The sequence below is a fragment of the Ranitomeya imitator genome, chromosome 1, assembly GCF_032444005.1.
Source record: "Ranitomeya imitator isolate aRanImi1 chromosome 1, aRanImi1.pri, whole genome shotgun sequence".
Lineage (NCBI taxonomy): Eukaryota > Metazoa > Chordata > Amphibia > Anura > Dendrobatidae > Ranitomeya > Ranitomeya imitator.
The window spans coordinates 903,586,459-903,604,817 of NC_091282.1; the positions used below are offsets into that span (position 1 = coordinate 903,586,459).

The 18,359-nt window shown below is 42.9% G+C and overlaps 1 protein-coding gene across 2 annotated transcripts in view; it reads right to left on the reverse strand.

The window, feature by feature from the left end:
• LOC138653989 (transmembrane protease serine 11C-like) overlaps positions 1-17,578 on the reverse strand; it is a 61,014-nt gene extending 43,436 nt beyond the window's left edge. For both annotated transcript variants that reach the window (XM_069743381.1, XM_069743380.1), the window contains exons 1-3: positions 17,484-17,578; positions 3,782-3,915; positions 1,774-1,910 (exon numbers count right to left, since the gene is read on the reverse strand). In XM_069743381.1, coding sequence (XP_069599482.1) covers positions 1,774-1,910; positions 3,782-3,893 — 249 coding nt within the window. In that variant the 5' untranslated portion in view covers positions 3,894-3,915; positions 17,484-17,578. The remainder of the gene's footprint in view (positions 1-1,773; positions 1,911-3,781; positions 3,916-17,483) is intronic.
• Between the last annotated feature and the right edge of the window lie 781 nt (positions 17,579-18,359).

Sequence of the window (18,359 nt, forward strand, 5' to 3'; positions counted from 1 at the left end):
ACTCGCTCAGGTGAGCACATTACCTGGATCTATTATATCGCTTTATTAACGTATCACCCATGGTCTGGTGCACCCTGTTTCCCTACAGTGTTTATATAACATACAACTCCAAGATTATTTAGAATTTTTATTCAACTGACCAACACCATAAATTATTTTACAGAAATACAGTAAAAAAAAAAATCATATCAGAATTGCTGTTTTTGATCACTTACCAAAAGTAAATGAAATGTTTCAAAAAAAAGTAAAAAGCAAACAAAAAGCACTACTATAATAATGTACAGCATGTACCTCCTTACGCAGCCCAATCAATGAAAAATTTAAGTTAGGCGTCGGAGAATATGATAAAACTCAACTTTTTTTTTAATCAATTTTCACTTTTTGAGCTTGAATTTTTTTCTCCTTTTCTTCCAAGTGTTTTATTTTTCTGTTAACTTAGCCATAATAGGGCTTGTGTGTTGTGAAATCAATTATATTTTATAATGTTAACGTTCATTTTACCACATAATGTGCTGAAAAATTTGAAAAACAAAAATAACAGATTCCAATTTTGCCTTGCGTTTGTTGGATTTCATTTTCATTGTAAAAATTACCTAGAAAAATGTTTCTTGAGGTCAGTTCGATTATGGCAGTACCAAATATATTTTTTTAATGATTTTAGTGAGTTGATTTAATTCTTTAGGAAATTTGAGGTTTGCGTTGCCATATTCCAAAACCTATAACTTTTATTTTTGAATCAAAGGAGTTGTATTTACTGTTAGGGCAGTGAGAATCTGGAATTGCTTGCCTGAGGAGGTGGTGATGGCGAACTCAGTCGAGGGGTTCAAGAGAGGCCTGGATGTCTTCCTGGAGCAGAACAATATTGTATCATACAATTAGGTTCTGTAGAAGGACGTAGATCTGGGGATTTATTATGATGGAATATAGGCTGAACTGGATGGACAAATGTCTTTTTTCGGCCTTACTAACTATGTTACTATGTTACTATGTTACTATGTTACTATGTATCAGAACATGTTTTTTGGGTGCTGAGCTTTAAGAGGATTGCTTGAGTACTATTTTGGGGTACATACAATGTTTTGATTTGCTTTGCATTTCATTTTCTTGGAAAGTGTGATGCCCGGAAAATTACAATCCTGACGTTTCGTTTTTTTAAAATTTTTTAAGGTGTTTACCTAATTGGTAAAATATTACAAATTTGATAGTTCAAATCGACACTTGTCACGATGACAAATATGCAGCATTTAAACAGCTAAAAAGCAGTGATCCCAGCTAGTGCAAAATGATTATGTAAGCACCTGCTCCATTTAAAGTACCATGATGAAATGACAGAGACCCCAATTCTTGTGATGTATCACTTGATAAAATCTGTTTTATCTGATCTGATGCAGAGTGACAGTCCTCTGATTGCTGAGCTCTGTATAGCTACGCCCCTACCACTGATTGGCAGCTTTTTGCCTATTCACAGTGTACACAGAAAGTTGCCAATCAGTGGTGGGGGCGTGATTTTACAGAGCTCATATATGGAGGACCACATCACTGCAGGTTTACTAGACCTCCTGCTAATAAAACTGTGATTTTATAAAAACCTACAGCAAACAGCCCAGTAAGTGATACATGCTTTCATGTTAGGTAGCGAAAACCTGCTAACATATTCCCTTTAAAATGTCAGGAAGGGGTTAAACAAGGAAACAAGATGACGATCCTCACATAGACACAGTTATATTGATTTTGTAATGGAATATCATATAGCAATATATCAAAATGACTTACAAATCCTTCAATCTGAGCAGCCATAGTCTGGAATGCAAGGCTACTACTGTGAAGATACTGATCTGTATAGTTCAAATTTACGATCCTAAAAGAACCATTGTAGTAAACGTGGATGGTGCTTGTCTCATTGGCTGAACCTATGAAAAAATACAATTCCATGGTTACATTTCTAATTCAAAACTTTCAGCTCCGCAGCTGGTGCCAAAAATATGATGAATGAATTTAGCTTCTTTTTAGAGCTTATGAAATTAGGGTTTAAATCCAATTACTCATGATAACATTTTGGACAAGATGCCCTTTGGATCAGTAATTATTTCACACTCTGAAATGTCATGAATTAATACTGTATTGTATTGTAGTTTACACACAGATACAATGAACCAAAAAGTTGAAAACATCAATATCATGCATAATTTGTCTTGCACAGACGCTGAGTTTTTGGAGACAATAATCCTGTGGACATGTAGCGCACTTATTTTTTTTCTATAGCCGATCAATTGACAGAGCTTCGTATAAAGACTACACTCCTCTACACTGTAGATTAGTGGGAGGTTTCAGCTTTAAGGTCTTCATAATGGTAGTTTCAGCCATTTGCTACAATAGACAAAAACAAGTAAAGTAATGAATTTATGGCTACTGAAATATGTTGTCTGGGACTGTGATGTTAATAACTTATCCTTAGGTCAACTCATGCTTATTGCCACAACTGTCCAAGAACCACAGCTCCTTACATTGTGTAGTCAATGTCTGGTTGGCCCTGCAGTAAGTGTACTGTTGAAATGTGTGCTAAGTATGGCAGGGGGTGTGATCATAAACAAGAACATCAGCCTGTCAACAGCAAACACGAAGAAGCTAACATTAAAATGTACCAGTTGTAGATTCCACAAGACTGGTCCATACCTTCGACTGACAAGACAACTATACCATCCGCACTCAGCCATTGTTCAACTCTTCTTGCCATTCGTTTAATTTGGGGCCTCTCCAAATGAAAAAAAACAGTGTTGGCTACCATCTCTACCTGTCCCACCTACACCGCCATCTTCACTTCCACCTACTCCACTTCCTCCTCCACTTGGACCTCCGCCTTCTGGTTCTAGATTGTTCTTTCTTTTGTTAACTCTATGTTCTTTTAAGTCAGTCCAATAAAAAAGCAACAAAAAAACCCCTCAAAAACAGTGTTGGAATATTCCTCCTCTGCCTCTTCCACCTACACCGCCATGTCCAACACCACCTCTTCCTCCACTTGGACTTCAGCCTCCTGGTTCAAGATTATTATTATTTTTTATTCTATGTTATCATTTCCCTATCCACATTTGTTTGCAGGGCAATTGTCCTGCTCTTACCCCCATTTTGTTTTCTTTTGGAGCCCCCAGCCCTTACTATGACCATTTTACAGCCATTATAAAACACCGAAGTGTGGGTCCCCATTGACTTCTATTGGGTTGGGGGTCAAGTTCGGATGCCGAACCGAATGTTGAACTACAGTTCAGCTGAACCTGATGAACACGAACATCCATGGGTCCGTTCATCCCTATTCACAAACCTGCAAGCACCTTTGTATGTCTCTGTAGTAACATAACTGCACCGAATGTATGTGCTGACATAAAGCCTCTTTTGTGCACATAAGGAAGTAGCCTAGATATGTGATCACAAACTGTCACCATTTACATTTCTGTGTGTTTTTTTTAGAGATTTGAAAATGTTTTCCTTTAATAACAGGAAGCAGAGAGCCTGAAAGTTGTGAAAAATTGAAACACAGAAAGTTTCAGAAATGTTCATTATACAGTGTTTGAACTTCTTAAGAGTGGAAGACTTTAATGTCAGATCACATTATATATGCTACCCAATGCATCATGCATACCAAGAATATAATTACATAAGGGTCATGAAGCAGACTCGGTGCAGCTTTTATATATGTTAAACCCAAAATGTCTATAATAATAAACTATTCTGCACACCATACTAAGGCAAATGGTATTTACTATAAAGAAAGTTAATTATTTCTTACCATGGAAGAAAATGATTACAGCAGCAGCAGTCACGGCTGCGATAATGGCCAATAGTATTGTAATGCTGACGACAGCTATTATGATCATTGTCTGATGTCCAGGCAATTTCATTGCTAGATAAGATTTATGTTACCTGAATAAAAACAAAAGATAATAATTGTGAAACTTCAAAGTCTGTGAATGGTATAGAAGTATGGAATTAGAAGACTGTTGTCTTATTTTCTCTCCAAGCTCAAGCTAATAGATTTCTCAAAGAGGTATTTTTATCTTTTAAATAAGAAGTGTTTTGCAGTACTCAGCAGTGACTGCTACACATTGAATAACAACTGTTCTGCAGCAGCACGTGGCAGCAGCCATGCCACAATGAATACAAGTTGTTCTGCAGTACTCAGCAGCGGCCGCTACACATTGAATAGAATCTGTTCTGCAGTACCTAGGAGTGACTGCTGCAAATTGAATTGGAGCCGGTCTGCAGTACCCAGGTAGTACCCAGGCAGCATCTGCTACACAATGAATAGGAGCTGTCCTTTGTTACCTGTTAGTAGCCTCTACACATTGAATGGAGCTGTTCTTTTACAGAGAACTAAATGCAGAAAAAGACTGAAAGATTTGGTAAGGCGGTATGAGGCGAGGGGAGTAAAAGAAGGATATCATGAAAAGCTTATGTGAGACTTAACCCCACAGTTAAACTGGAAATTAATGGTTAGAGATACAAGGGCTTACAAAAATAAGAATGGCGATAAAGAGCACCCTTGATATGTTTTAATGGGTTCTAAATAAATCATTTGTAGTGAACTAGGGCTGGGCGAATGCCTATTACAGCACAGATCCAGGTCAAGAAGTGGCCAGGGAAACTCCACATCTTCAGCAACAAGAAGAAGAAGGTCCAAGAGACTGAGTAAAAGGCTTTTTTGATATCGAGCAACAGAAACATTGTTTCCAATTTATGTTGTCTACAGTGGTGCAGTAGGTGAGAACCCTGCACAGCTTAACAGAGGCCTGCCTAGATGTGACAAATCCATTGTGATCCTTACGTATAAGGACTCATAATCTACTAAAGCACAATGCCAATGGAGTGCCCGCTAGGGCCGTGGGGTACTCGAGCAAGGTTCGACGGTTCTTCAGGGGGTGGTCACGGCAGCAGTGACCCGGTCCATGGCCCTGGGTGTCCAATAAAATTAATGAAATGAAATGAAGGGGAATAAAGTTTATGGGGGATTAGTTCGTGATGCCGCCCATGGTATTGGGCATTAAGAAGGTGGCCGACGCTGCGGTTCAGGTCCTCTGGGGCAGATGGTGCTGCAGCAGAGGAGTTACAGCTCTCCACAGGTAGAGCTAGGCCCCAAGGCAGTTAAGGGGTTAAAGTCAATGGTGGATCTCACCGTTGTGATGAAGGGCAGGTGATGATGCAGCAATAATTCAGAGGACCCAGCAGGGTGCAGTTTTCACACTTTTACTCACAGTTCATAAATGCAGCCCCAGCTAAGTGGTGTGTCCTCTGGGTCCGTGGTCCAGCCAGCTCTCAGGTAACTCGGGTGCACTATTCCAGAACCCCTTGTTATGTTCCTTTCCTGTCCATCTCACTACACTGGCTCCTGCCTCTCCTGCCCTGCGCCTTCACACACAGTGTCCCAAGCCAGCAGCCTCGGATCTTATCAGGCAACGTCCTCTGGGTCACCTTGATCCTATGTGGCTGCCTTTTCAGCAAATATGCGTGGATGTGGCTGTGGAATATACAGATACCACAGCTTCTGGCTTGCTAGCTGAGCTTTATAGTTCTCCACTAGTCTTGGGGGCCAATTCCCCCACTGCGACCTGGTCCCTCCACCCAACTACAGTCAGCGTGGTTACGGCCCCCCTGGGTGGATTCCTCACTACCCGTGCTCCTAGGACCCCTTCTTTCCTTCTGGGAACTTTTCTCTATCTTTCTTATTCCTTCTTTCTGTCAGGAGCTTCCGTCTCTCACGTCTGCTCTGCTCACCACTTCATACTCTCTCTTTTTTTCACTAACTTACTCCTCCCCATGTCCTCTTTCTCCACTCACATTCTCTACCTAGCTCCTCCCAGGCCCTAAGAGGTCTGGTGTTGGATGTAAGTGTGTGGGCTCTGGATTATGCCCCCTCCTTACCCGAGAGCGGAGCACCACATCTCTGACCAAGGTGCAGTACCTCTGCGGCGACTGGACCCCAGGGGCGCCACACTAACATTTCAGTTACTAGTTTGAGATCAATGTTAATTAGAGAGATAGGGTTACAATTAGACAAATTCAGGTGGTCTGTGCCCTTTTTAGGAATCATGGAGATAGTGGCTGACAAGGCTGTGAGGCTGAGAAGGCTGCCATTACGTAGTGCATTAAAATAATTTGCGAGTTGGAGACCAACTTTTAAGTGGATATTTAGGAGCTTGAAGATTTCCAGATTGGAAAGCAGGGAGTCATTAAGGACCCAGTTTAAAGTTCTAGAGCGGGATATTGTGAGGAATAGGTTAAATGAAAGTCTAACCATGTGGGGGTCGTTAGGATGGAAATAGACAAATTTGTATGTGGTCTATATGTGTAAAAAGTTTGTGGTGAGAAAAATAAGTATAGTCTCTAGTGTGACATCTAACATTATTGTAATTTACAGTATATTGGGGATTTTATTCAACATATTATTAGCTTAATAACTAAAATAAAAAATTACTCTTCTTTTCTCTGAACATTTATCACATTTAAATGGTTAAACATAAGCAAATGAACCATATCTTTATTTGTACAATCACTATTGTCGGTTGTAGTATTTCAAGTAAGTCAGGATTTTTATGTATGCTCAGTGGTGGATGTTATGCGATTCTTAGAACAGGTATCCCATGTCACATTTACCAAAGCAATAGCACTTAAAGAATATTATGTATCTTATCCCTGACAAATAAATTCCTAAGAAAAAATTCTATAGTTAGTGCTGGCACAGCTTTTGCCTCTGGCTTACTCGCTCGGTTCAAACACAGACGATTTTGAATTAGAGAATTTACTTAAGCATTCTTAGAACAGGTTTTGTAATGAAAAAATAGGGTCATAAGTAATAACTGATCACAAAACAATTAAATGTAGGAGAATATTGTCGAATATATAGATAAGGTTTGGTGGCTCATTTGTCAATGACAAAAACAGAAATGGTTCAGGTAACACATTTTTAACCTGTTCCTTGAGAGTTAGGCCGGGTTCACATTGCGTTAAACAGCAGCCCGTTCAACACATACGTGAACGGGCTGCTGACACAAGTGCCGACATTCTCCATCGCGCTAGCGCAGATAGAGCATCTGCTAGCTCTATCTGCGCTAGCAGTGACGGACCCGGAAATGCTGCAGCCCGCGTCTCAGGGTCCATCACTCAATGACGACACATCGCTAGCGCACGCCCATTGTGGGCGTGCGCTAGAGATGCGTCCGACATTAGACTCAATGGCAGAGTTAACGGACTACGTTACACCGCGTTTATTCTGCGGTGTAACGTAGTCCGTCTAACGGACGCCACTAACGTAATGTGAACCCAGCCTAAGGAAAATCAATGAGAATTATCACATAGTTCACCTTCTATGAAAATATTTCTATATTACAAAGTTCCATTAAATCATTAATATTAGTGGTACATTATTTATTAACACTTCAAGCAGCTGAAAAAAAGAGGTAGAACAACTTTAAAAGCCACAGTTGATCATAAGGCTAGGTTCACACTGATTTTTATTGAAGAGGATTTTGAAGAGTATCTGGTCCTAAATAGTTTTCAAAAACCACTTAAAAACTTTTTAAAATACTCTTCCTATTCATTTCAAAGGAAGATATTGTGAATCTAGCCTTTGCATTTAAATACATATATTTCTGATCAGTCAGAACAATCTTACAGATTATAAACTTGGTCTGAGTTAAAATGGGTTTACACTAAGCAAATTGCGGCTACATATTTTCCAATCAGTTTAGATAGACCAACCGCTCCTCCCATGCACACAGAGAGAGCGATCAGTAATAGATTGTTCAGTGCACTTAGGCTGTCAATGTTCTTAGCAGCGCGTCTTGTTTACACAGGATGATGTGCTGCTTGTGACAATAGTGATTTTTAAACCAGGTTAAAAATCATTCCATCCAATGAAATAGTGTTTTTTTTCCATTCATGAGGTGATTGGCAGCCTGTTAACACTGAAAAGTCCTGGGAACACTTATTCTTGATAGTCAGCCAATGTAAACATACATTAAAGCACCGCCCCATACCTTAGATGGCTGTTGGCCAAATGATAATTCAGCCGATTGTTCGACTGGCAGCTATCTCAGCCATCTCTGTGTTCTCAATAAAAAAGCCGCTGTCAGACATCTCTGGCTTATGTCAGGGAGAACAAAAAGATCGTCAGTTTGAAATTGGACATGATAGATCCTTAACTTCCCTGATAATCTTCTGTCCGAAGCCGCTATGCAAATTAGACTATTAGTCTAATGTGTGATTGGGGGGCTTTAGCCAATAGCGCCAAAAGACATCCTCATCTTCCTCATCTACTGATATCATTCTAAAATGAATCTTTACTATTCTTTATAATGGAGTTGTTTTTCTATCTTTTTACACACTACTACCACTATTGTTCTTGACCTGGCATAATTTTAAAATCATCAAATATGTTTTCTGAAGGATGAGACAGATTTCAATCAGAACAAATGGCAATTTCACATCAACTTTGGTCTGATTGGACAGAAATTGGTCAGATAGTAGTACATGTGAATACATTCTTAAGTTGGCCATTCACATTAGATCAGGGTTAGGGAACCTCAGGCCCATGAGCTATTTGCGGCCCTCAATGACCTTTTCTCTGGCTCCCGGGGACCCTAGTGATTTGGCCAGAAGCTGCATTTTGACCTTCACTGGCCCCTTAACATCTTTTTACTCTGACAGAATGCATCATTCACTACTGAATGCTGTGTCATCTGTAATGAAAGATTACGTCCTCACACTGGCCAGCGTCAGGATGTATTTTGTGGGCTGTGTTAGTGTGTGATGCGCTCCCATTCCATGGCAGAAGATAGCAGCATCTCCCATGGCCTCTATACCCCAGCCCCAAGGTGTCTCCTGTGATGTATGTGTAGGGGGTCAGCCCCTGCTAAGGACTGAATTACACTGTGACTTTAAGAGACAATGCTCCCCTCTAAATGTGTGCGCTTGGACTAGTCCTTTCTCCCCTGCAGCTTGCTGTTTGTTGGTTGTGAACAAGAAGCAGGAAGTGTCGGTTCAGGAAGTGGTGATAGAGCCTCATGGCTGTAAGAGATAGGCAGGACAATAAGTGTATCTTAACAATGAGAGACTGGTAAACAGCTTCAAGGGAGAAGATAGTGCCCGGTTACAACAAGATCAATCACCAGGACTGTGTCAGAAGGAAAGGGTCGTATTGCACAGCCAGGTACTTTTCCCCAAGCACCAGTAAATTGAGAGGGGAAACAATGCTGTGGTACCAGTAATCTCTCAACATTGAAAGTGGGGATGAGATTTGCATGGATCCAGAAGAAGATGGATCAGTTAACATGAAGGAAGAGCTCAACACAACATACTCTGCACCACTACATCAGGACCAAGCAGCAGATACCAGACTTTCTTCTAAATTTTACAGAACTCTATGTGACACTGGTGTTCACCTGTTTTAGAGTGTAGAGCAGGGTTCTTTAGCTAGGACGCTGTAGCAAGAGCAGGGTTCTTTAGCTAGGATGCTGTAGCAGCACAGCTCAATTATTGAAAGCCTGGTAGGAAGTTAGAAGAGAGTAATTTGCAGAAATTGTTTATACTGTTTGAATTGAACTTTGCATTGCCATTGCATTTTTTGGTGGTGTGTTAACTTGTTCCTACAGACTTGTTCACTGTGCAAGTAGCCCATGTATTTCTGTTTCCATAATTGTTCTCTTGTATCTACAAGACTAGGGAGTTATCCACCACTCCTTGTGGGCTATCTGCATAAAAGCTGTTCCATTCAGCGTGTCCACATGGACATTCCCTCTCTGAACCCTGTTCACACAGATAGGGATTGCATACATCAGTTAGGACTGCTCTATATGGGTATACCTTGACGTTGGTGGAGCAGCTTAGTATACATTTTTTGCAAAAAACATATCAACCAAATACCTTGTTTTTTACATCTTTATACTAGCGCTTGCTGATTACTGTGATTTTTTTGTAATGGAGTGTTTTTGGTTTTACCGTGCTCTTTTGTGTCATCAGGACCAAGCAGCAGATACCAGACTTTCTTCTAAGTTTTACAGAACTCTATGTGACACCGGTGTTCAACTGTTTTAGAGTGTAGAGCAGGGTTCTTTAGCTAGGACGCTGTAGCAAGAGCAGGGTTCTTTAGCTAGGATGCTGTAGCAGCACAGCTCAATTATTGAAAGCCTGGTAGGAAGTTAGAAGAGAGTAATTTGCAGAAATTGTTTATACTGTTTGAATTGAACTTTGCATTGCCATAGCTGGAGCGCAATTTGTGTGACACACTCCAGCTATCTCTCCTTGTATTGATTATTGCTGCTATCCTTACAATAACTGTTAGTTTTATTTTTCAGCATATAATCCTCTGTCTTTCAATAAAGCTAGTGTTTTGTTTCTGCCTTCTCATCTACTGTACCGTATTTAAGTCCTGCCCGCCGATGTCATTCAGGCACCGCTACCTATGGTATGGACTGCAGCTCTATGTCTCCTGTGATGTCTATGCTTCAGCCCCATGTCTCTCTAATGATGTATATACCAGAGCCCCATGTCTCCTGTGATTTATATATCTCAGCCCTATGTCTGTCTAGTGATGCCTATACCACAGCCCCATATCTCCTGTGATGTCTATGCTTCAGCCCCATGTCTCTCTAGTGATGTATATACCAGAGCCCCATGTCTCCTGTGATTTATATATCTCAGCGCTATATCTGTCTAGTGATGCCTATACCACAGCCCAGGGGTGGATTAAGGGTAGCCAGGGCCCCAGGCTGTTCACACACTGTGGGCCCCCCCGGTCATGTGACGGGGGTCATGAGACGGGGGTCATGAGACGGGGGTCATCATATACCCGAACCAGATTATTCCAGAAAAATGGCCGGGCCCTACTCTACTGTAACCTATTAAATATTTGTTAAAATCTGCAATACAATTTAGGTATATCTTGACCAATAATATCACATGCAAGGAACAAATACCACCGCACCATGACCAGACCACAAATTACAACCACAGTGATCGAATAATATCACATACAAGGAACAAATACCACCGCACCATGTCAAGACCACATATTACCACTTGGTGACCAAATAGCACATACAAGGGACAAATACCACAACACCATTTCCAGACCACATATTACCACCACATAGTGACTGAATACTACAATACCGATCAGTAATAAAAAAAAAAAACCCAACACAATACTATCACCATAAGTGCCAGTAATTAGTATGCAGTGACTGTGTAGAGGTAATACAGAGATCACTGGTGGTATTATACACAAGAGCTCTGTATATAATGTATAGGTAATACAGTGATCACTGGTGACATTGTACACAGGACCTTTGTATATAGTATACAGTGTATAGTGTCAGTGTATAGGTAACACTGACTCACCAGTGACGTCTCTAGGTGAAGTCCTTCATCTTTCATCCAGCACAGACCGCCATCATTTCTTTCAGCCAGGACTCGTTTCTGCAGGAAATAACACAGTTATCTCGAGCTCCGCTTGCAGAACACATTACTTAATTTTTCACAACTTCTACATTACACCACATGAAGATAAAAAGGCGATATAGTGTCACTCTGCACAGTAACAGGACCGCCCCCCCATTTAGAACAGTATACTCAAAAAATAAAATAAATACATCACTGCAGTAATAATATCCCTTAATTAGCCCCTATGGTAATAATATTCCCCACCCTGGCCCCGTTTATCTCATTCCTGGCTCCAGCCATATGTTCTCCCATCCTGCACTCATGAGTATCCATTCTACTCCATATGATCTCCCCATCCTGCCCCATCTGTCTCCATCGTATCCATCCTGCCCCATGATCCAATCCTGCCCCATGTCTCCAATCATGCCCCGTGTCTCCATTCTGCCCATGCCTCCAGTCCTGCCCCCAGTGTGTCCAGCATATTACCCCCAGTGTGTCCAGCATATTACCCCCAGTGTCTCCAGCAATTTGCCCCAGTATGTCCAGCATATTGCCCCCAGACAGTGTGTCCAGCAATCTGCCCCAGTGTGTCCAGCATATTACCACCAGTGTGTCCAGCAATCTGGCCCAGTGTCTCCAGCATTGCCCAGGTGTGTCCAGCAATCATCTGCCCCAGTGTCTCCAGCATTGCCCCTGTGTGTCCAGCAATCATCTGCCCCAGTGTCTCCAGCAATCTGCCCCACTGTTTCCAGCAATCTGCCCCACTGTCTCCAGCATTGCCCCCCAGTGTGTCCTCCAGCAATCTGCCCCACTGTCTCCAGCATTGCCCCACTGTCTCCAGCATTGCCCCACTGTCTCCAGCATTGCCCCCAGTGTGTCCTCCAATCTGCCCCAGTGTCTCCAGCATTGCCCCCCAGTGTGTCCTCCAATCTGCCCCAGTGTCTCCAGCATTGCCCCCCAGTGTGTCCTCCAATCTGCCCCAGTGTCTCCAGCATTGCCCCCCAGTGTGTCCTCCAATCTGCCCCAGTGTCTCCAGCATTGCCCCCCAGTGTGTCCTCCAATCTGCCCCACTGTCTCCAGCATTGCCCCCAGTGTGTCCTCCAATCTGCCCCAGAGTCTCCAGCATTGCCCTTAGTGTGTCCTCCAATCTGCCCCAGTGTCTTCAGCATTGCCCCCAGTGTGTCCTCCAATCTGCCCCAGTGTCTCCAGCATTGCCCTTAGTGTGTCCTCCAATCTGCCCCACTGTCTCCAGCATTGCCCCCAGTGTGTTCTCCAATCTGCCCCAGTGTCTCCAGCATTGCCCCCCAGTGTGTCCTCCAATCTGCCCCACTGTCTCCAGCATTGCCCCCAGTGTGTCCTCCAATCTGCCCCAGTGTCTCCAGCATTGCCCTTAGTGTGTCCTCCAATCTGCCCCAGTGTCTCCAGCATTGCCCCCAGTGTGTCCTCCAATCTGCCCACTGTCTCCAGCATTGCCCCAGTGTGTCCTCCAATCTGCCCCAGTGTCTCCAGCATTGCCCCCCAGTGTCCTCCAATCTGCCCCACTGTCTCCAGCATTGCCCCCAGTGTGTCCTCCAATCTGCCCCAGTGTCTCCAGCATTGCCCTTAGTGTGTCCTCCAATCTGCCCCACTGTCTCCAGCATTGCCCCCAGTGTGTCCTCCAGCATTGCCCCCCAGTGTGTCCTCCAGCATTGCCCCCCAATGTGTCCTCCAGCATTGCCCCCCAGTGTCTCCAGCATTGCCCTTAGTGTGTCCTCCAATCTGCCCCAGTGTCTCCAGCATTGCCCCCCAGTGTGTCCTCCAATCTGCCCCAGTGTCTCCAACATTGCCCCCCAGTGTGTCCTCCAATCTGCCCCAGTGTGTCCTCCAGCATTGCCCCCCAGTGTGTCCTCCAGCATTGTCCCCTAGTGTCCTCCAGCATTGCCCACCAGTGTGTCCTCCAGCATTGCCCCCCAGTGTGTCCTCCAGCATTGCCCCCCAGTGTGTCCTCCAGCATTGTCCCCCCAGTGTGTCCTCCAGCATTGCCCCCCAGTGTCTCCAGCATTGCCCTTAGTGTGTCCTCCAATCTGCTCCACTGTCTCCAGCATTGCCCCCCAGTGTGTCCTCCAATCTGCCCCAGTATCTCCAGCATTGCCCCCCAGTGTGTCCTCCAGCATTGCCCCCCAGTGTGTCCTCCAGCATTGCCCCCCAGTGTGTCCACCGATAACTGTTCAAAAAACAAAAAAAAAACAAAAAAAAAAAAAACAAGCAGTCTCCTCACCTGTCCGCGCTCCAGGCGGCGAGCTCCCTGCAGCAGCGCACACTCGCCGGCGACTGACAATGACGTCAGACACCGGCGACGTGTGCGCTGCGGCCGACTTCAGCTGCCAGCCTCCAATTGGCAGGCGGCTGCCCGCACGTCAATAGGAAACCGCCGCAGCGCCGGAAGGGGCCCGGTGAGCAGATGAGAAGGGGCCCGATGCGGGCCCCCTCTCTCTGCCCACCGGGTCCGGGGGCACACAAACGCCGCCCGGCGGGCAGTCACAGACCATTAGCGGAGGGTCAATCTGTGCGGTAGCCCAGGGCCCCCCCAGACCACTGGGCCCTGGGCTACCGCCCATATTGACCCTCTGATAATCCGCCCCTGCCACAGCCCCATATCTCCTGTGATGTCTATGCTGCAGCCCCATGTCTCCTTTGATTTATATACTGCAGCCCCATGTCTCTCTAGTGACGTATATACCACATCCCTATGTCACCTGTGATGTATATAAAGCAGTCTCGGTGTCTCCTATGTGATGTATACTGCAGATCTCCCACTGATGGCATTCTTTAAATCTAATGTGATCAGTGTTTGTTGTGACTTACTGCTGCAAGTTCTTTACAAAACTTATTGCTAACAGTCAACTGCGCTCCAGACCGATGCAAAAAGTAGTTAAAAGTAGCTACATCATCCATACTACATAACATCACAGCTGCACCAAGTAGAAGCAGTTCCAGCCATCACATTAGGGGTGAGTTAATTAAATGTGTGACCAAATATAGCAGGGTAATTTTCAAGTTGATAAGTTTGTATGGCTCCTGAATGATGGTATAAATAGTCTAATGGCCCTTGGCAGAAAATAACGTTCCCCAACCGTGCAGTAGATGGTAGTCGTCTGGTCAACGCTTCATGCTGGTTATTCGGCGCTAGCCATCTAGGCCGGCCCTCCCATTACAGGAGTGCTCATTCAGGTGAGTGCTCCAGTGTTCCCTCTGGGTGAACAAAGCATTCGACAATCTGAAATCAAACATGCCCAATCGACCCTTCCCCCAATGATTAGGAGGCCAGGGTCACCCTACACACTAAACAGCATTATTCTAATGTGCATGGGAGAATTTAATAACATGAAGTGGAAAGGCCTTTAGACAAGCTTACAATTATTCTGCTCATTGGCTGACATAAACATGACAGCAATTAGCCAACAAATAAACAAAACACTGGCCCACTGACTGGCTGCATTTTGTATGTGACCTGAAATATAATCATGGTTGGCACATCATCTCACTAAGTAAAATAGGATGTGCAGCTGACTAGAGAGGAGCGGTTCTGTCGGAATTGGAATTTGCCTGCTTTGCTGAATTTACTGTAAATTTCTGGGAAAATACACATGGGGGAGAGGAGAGAAAAGACCTTACACATTAGAGAAGAGAGAGAAAGGATCCCACTGATCATAAGAGCTTTCACTCTACAGGAAACAGAATGAGAGAGCGAGAGAACCCTGCTGACCATAAGAGCACAAATGCTATAGGAGAAAGAGCACCCTGCTCACTATAAGAGGTTAAACTCTACAGGATAAAGACTGTGCTGACCATGAGAGCTTATACAGTACAGAAGAGATAGAGAACTGCGCTGACCATAAGAGCTTACACTTTACATGCGAGATAGAGATAGAGGACTCCGCTTACCATAAGAACTTACACACTACAGGAGAGAGAGAGGACTTTAGGCTACGTTCACATTAGCGTTACGCTAATGTGCGTCGCTGTTGCGTCGGCGACGCAGCGGCGACGCGCCCCTATGTTTAACATAGGGGACGCGTGCGTTTTTTTGTTAGCGTTTTTCGACATGTGCATCGTTTTCTACGCTAGCGTCAACAAGTTGCATTTTTCGTGCGTCCGATTTTCGTCAAAAAACGACGCACGCGTCGCAAAACGCAGCGTTTTTGCGCGCGTTTTTGGTGCGTCGCGCGTTGCGTCGCCGTTGCGCCGCCGACGCACCGGCGCGCAACGCTAATGTGAACGTAGCCTTACTGATCATAAGAGCTTACACTTGACAGGCTAGAGAGAGAGGATCCTGCTTTCCAAAATAGCTTACACACTAGAGGAGAGAGAGCAAGAGAACCTTAATGAGCATAAGAGATTACACTTTACAGACGAGAGAGAAGACTCACTGACCATAAGAGTTTATACTGTAAATGAGAGAGAAAGAGAGAGCTAGGACGCTGCTGATCATAAGACATTACACTCTATAGGAGAGAGGTAGGACCCCGCAGACCATAAGAGCTTACACTCTATAGGAAAGATAGGACCCTGCTGATCATAAAAACTTGTACTCTACAGAAGAGAGAGAGAAAAGACCCTGCTGATCATAATGCAAATCTATATCCTTGATTGACACTTTAGTCAGAAATGCTGAAAAAATGGCCGGTTTACATCACTCAACTTGCATTCTTTATATGGCTGTTGATTAGCTACTTGTTTAATGATTGTGGTCATTTATTAACCTGATTAGATAGGCAGACTGCATTTAATATACGCACAGACTGATAAAGTAATCTATCATTGAGTGCACATAGACTGTAATTGTTCTCAGCAGCACAGGTCCTGTTTGCACAGCACGATACACTGCGGAGAACGATGATCTTTTAAGCAAAAATATAATTTCTCCCAATGAACAAGCACTTTGCTCTTTTGTCGGGTGATTTTCAGCCTGTTTACCCCTCTCTATTATTATCAAAGCTCGTTCATGATAATTGTGCAATGTAAATGCACCCTAAGTTTCTTTGAAAAAGGTTATTCAGCTGACTTGCAGTCTTCATCAATCATCTGAGTATTCTCAATGGCAATAACAAGCAGGGGCGAACATATATAATGTGTGAGTTGTACAGCTGTTCAGGGGTCCAGTAAGGAAAGGCCCTGCTGTCACCTCAAAAACAGCCATAAAAAAAGACATAATGAATTGTATGCAAGGAGTGAACAAATGCCCTGTCTTATGAATGAATTATTGGTTCATTGTGAAAAAACTAGTCTGCTTATAGAAAGCAATGTGTCTAAGCACTGATCTTGCACAGAACCCTTTGATGAGTAAAATACAGCAGAATAAAAATATATCCTATCAACATTAAGAGACTAAAAACTAGCACGCCAATCTACAACTCACGCATCAAATACAAAAAATGCTGTTGATGTTGCAGTGCTGGATTTGCCATAGGCACAATGTACAGTGACATTATGGCCTTTTATAAGACTGCAGGTAATAGCCACTTTTACTTTACTATACTAACAAATGTTCTGGCTAACAATTAATGATTCATTGTTAAAAAACAGAATTTAGACGGTCCCCTCAAGTTAGATTTTAGAAACCATGGTGTCTCCGTACTGTTCTTGCACAAAGCCATACGATGAGTAAAATAGAGTATGATAAATTAAATTCTATCAGCAGACTAAAGGTGTCTAAGTACTGTTCTTTCAAAGAACCCTTTGATGAGTAAAATACAGCAAAATAAAAATAAATCCTATCAGCATTAACAGATTAAAGACTAACATGCCAATCTACAACTTGTACATCAACTACATGAAAAGCCGTTGACGCTGCAGTGCTTGATTTGCCATTGGCACAATGTGCAGTGACATTATGGCATTTTATAGGACTGCGGGTAATATCCATTACACCACATTCTTCTTGACAAATAATACTACATTACAAAGGATGCAAAAAGGATTACTTCTGGACACATCCATTTACATAGCCCAGTGCATGGGCTAGTGTAGTAAGAATGATAAGAAAGTGAAGTATTGGCCATTATGTGAGCACTTACCTAGGAGACTGTTCCGTTTCAACTGTGCTTGGTGGCTCAGGCACTGAATGGATAGCCGTAGGTGCTTGGGTTTGGACAGTAGCTAAGAAAGCTTGTGATTTGAATAAAACTTGTCCAACAAGCTCTGGTCTAGAAGCGAGTGCGAAATGATGGCAATGAAAAAAAAGAAAAGTCACACGCCATCTAATGAAGGGTGTTGCATTGGTTTCTCTGTAAAAAGCAAGTTACTTCCTGGAACCAATCAGCTGTAGAAATAAAACAATGCATACAATGCATACCAGTATAACATTGTGCATTACCTCACTCTACAGGTTAACATATCAATATTTTTTTTTGTATGGGTACGAGCAATGATGGAGCTGTAATGTTATATGGGAAAATGGGGCAATAGGTCTTTTTCAATATGAATTTTCTTTTTTCTATTAGTTATCTCTTTTAATTTTTGTTGTAGATTTGACTTTTAAGATTAACAAATTTTGGAATAATTAACACAATTGTGTAAGGAGCCTCATAACATTTTGTTACAAAAAAGTGGAAAAATGTAAGTCTTGGGAAAGACGTGACAATCATTTTTTGTAAACCAACTACTTGTGGAAGTGAAACTGATCACTTTGTATATTATATGTAGAATGAGCAAAATCCTCATGACAATTTGCAGGTTAAGAATAAAATACTTGCGTGTCTTCCAAATTCCAATGGCTGGTTCTAGTATAGTATTAACCTTTTGTTACAACCATCTGTGTCTGGACTTGAGTCTCTTTCTTTTGGCAATTATTTTGAAAAGAATAAATGGCTTTTTTATTTTTAGGACCCCTGGTCTCCATCAAATAATTAACATCAAAAGCAATAAGGATGGCTGCCAGTTTCCTGTTTATC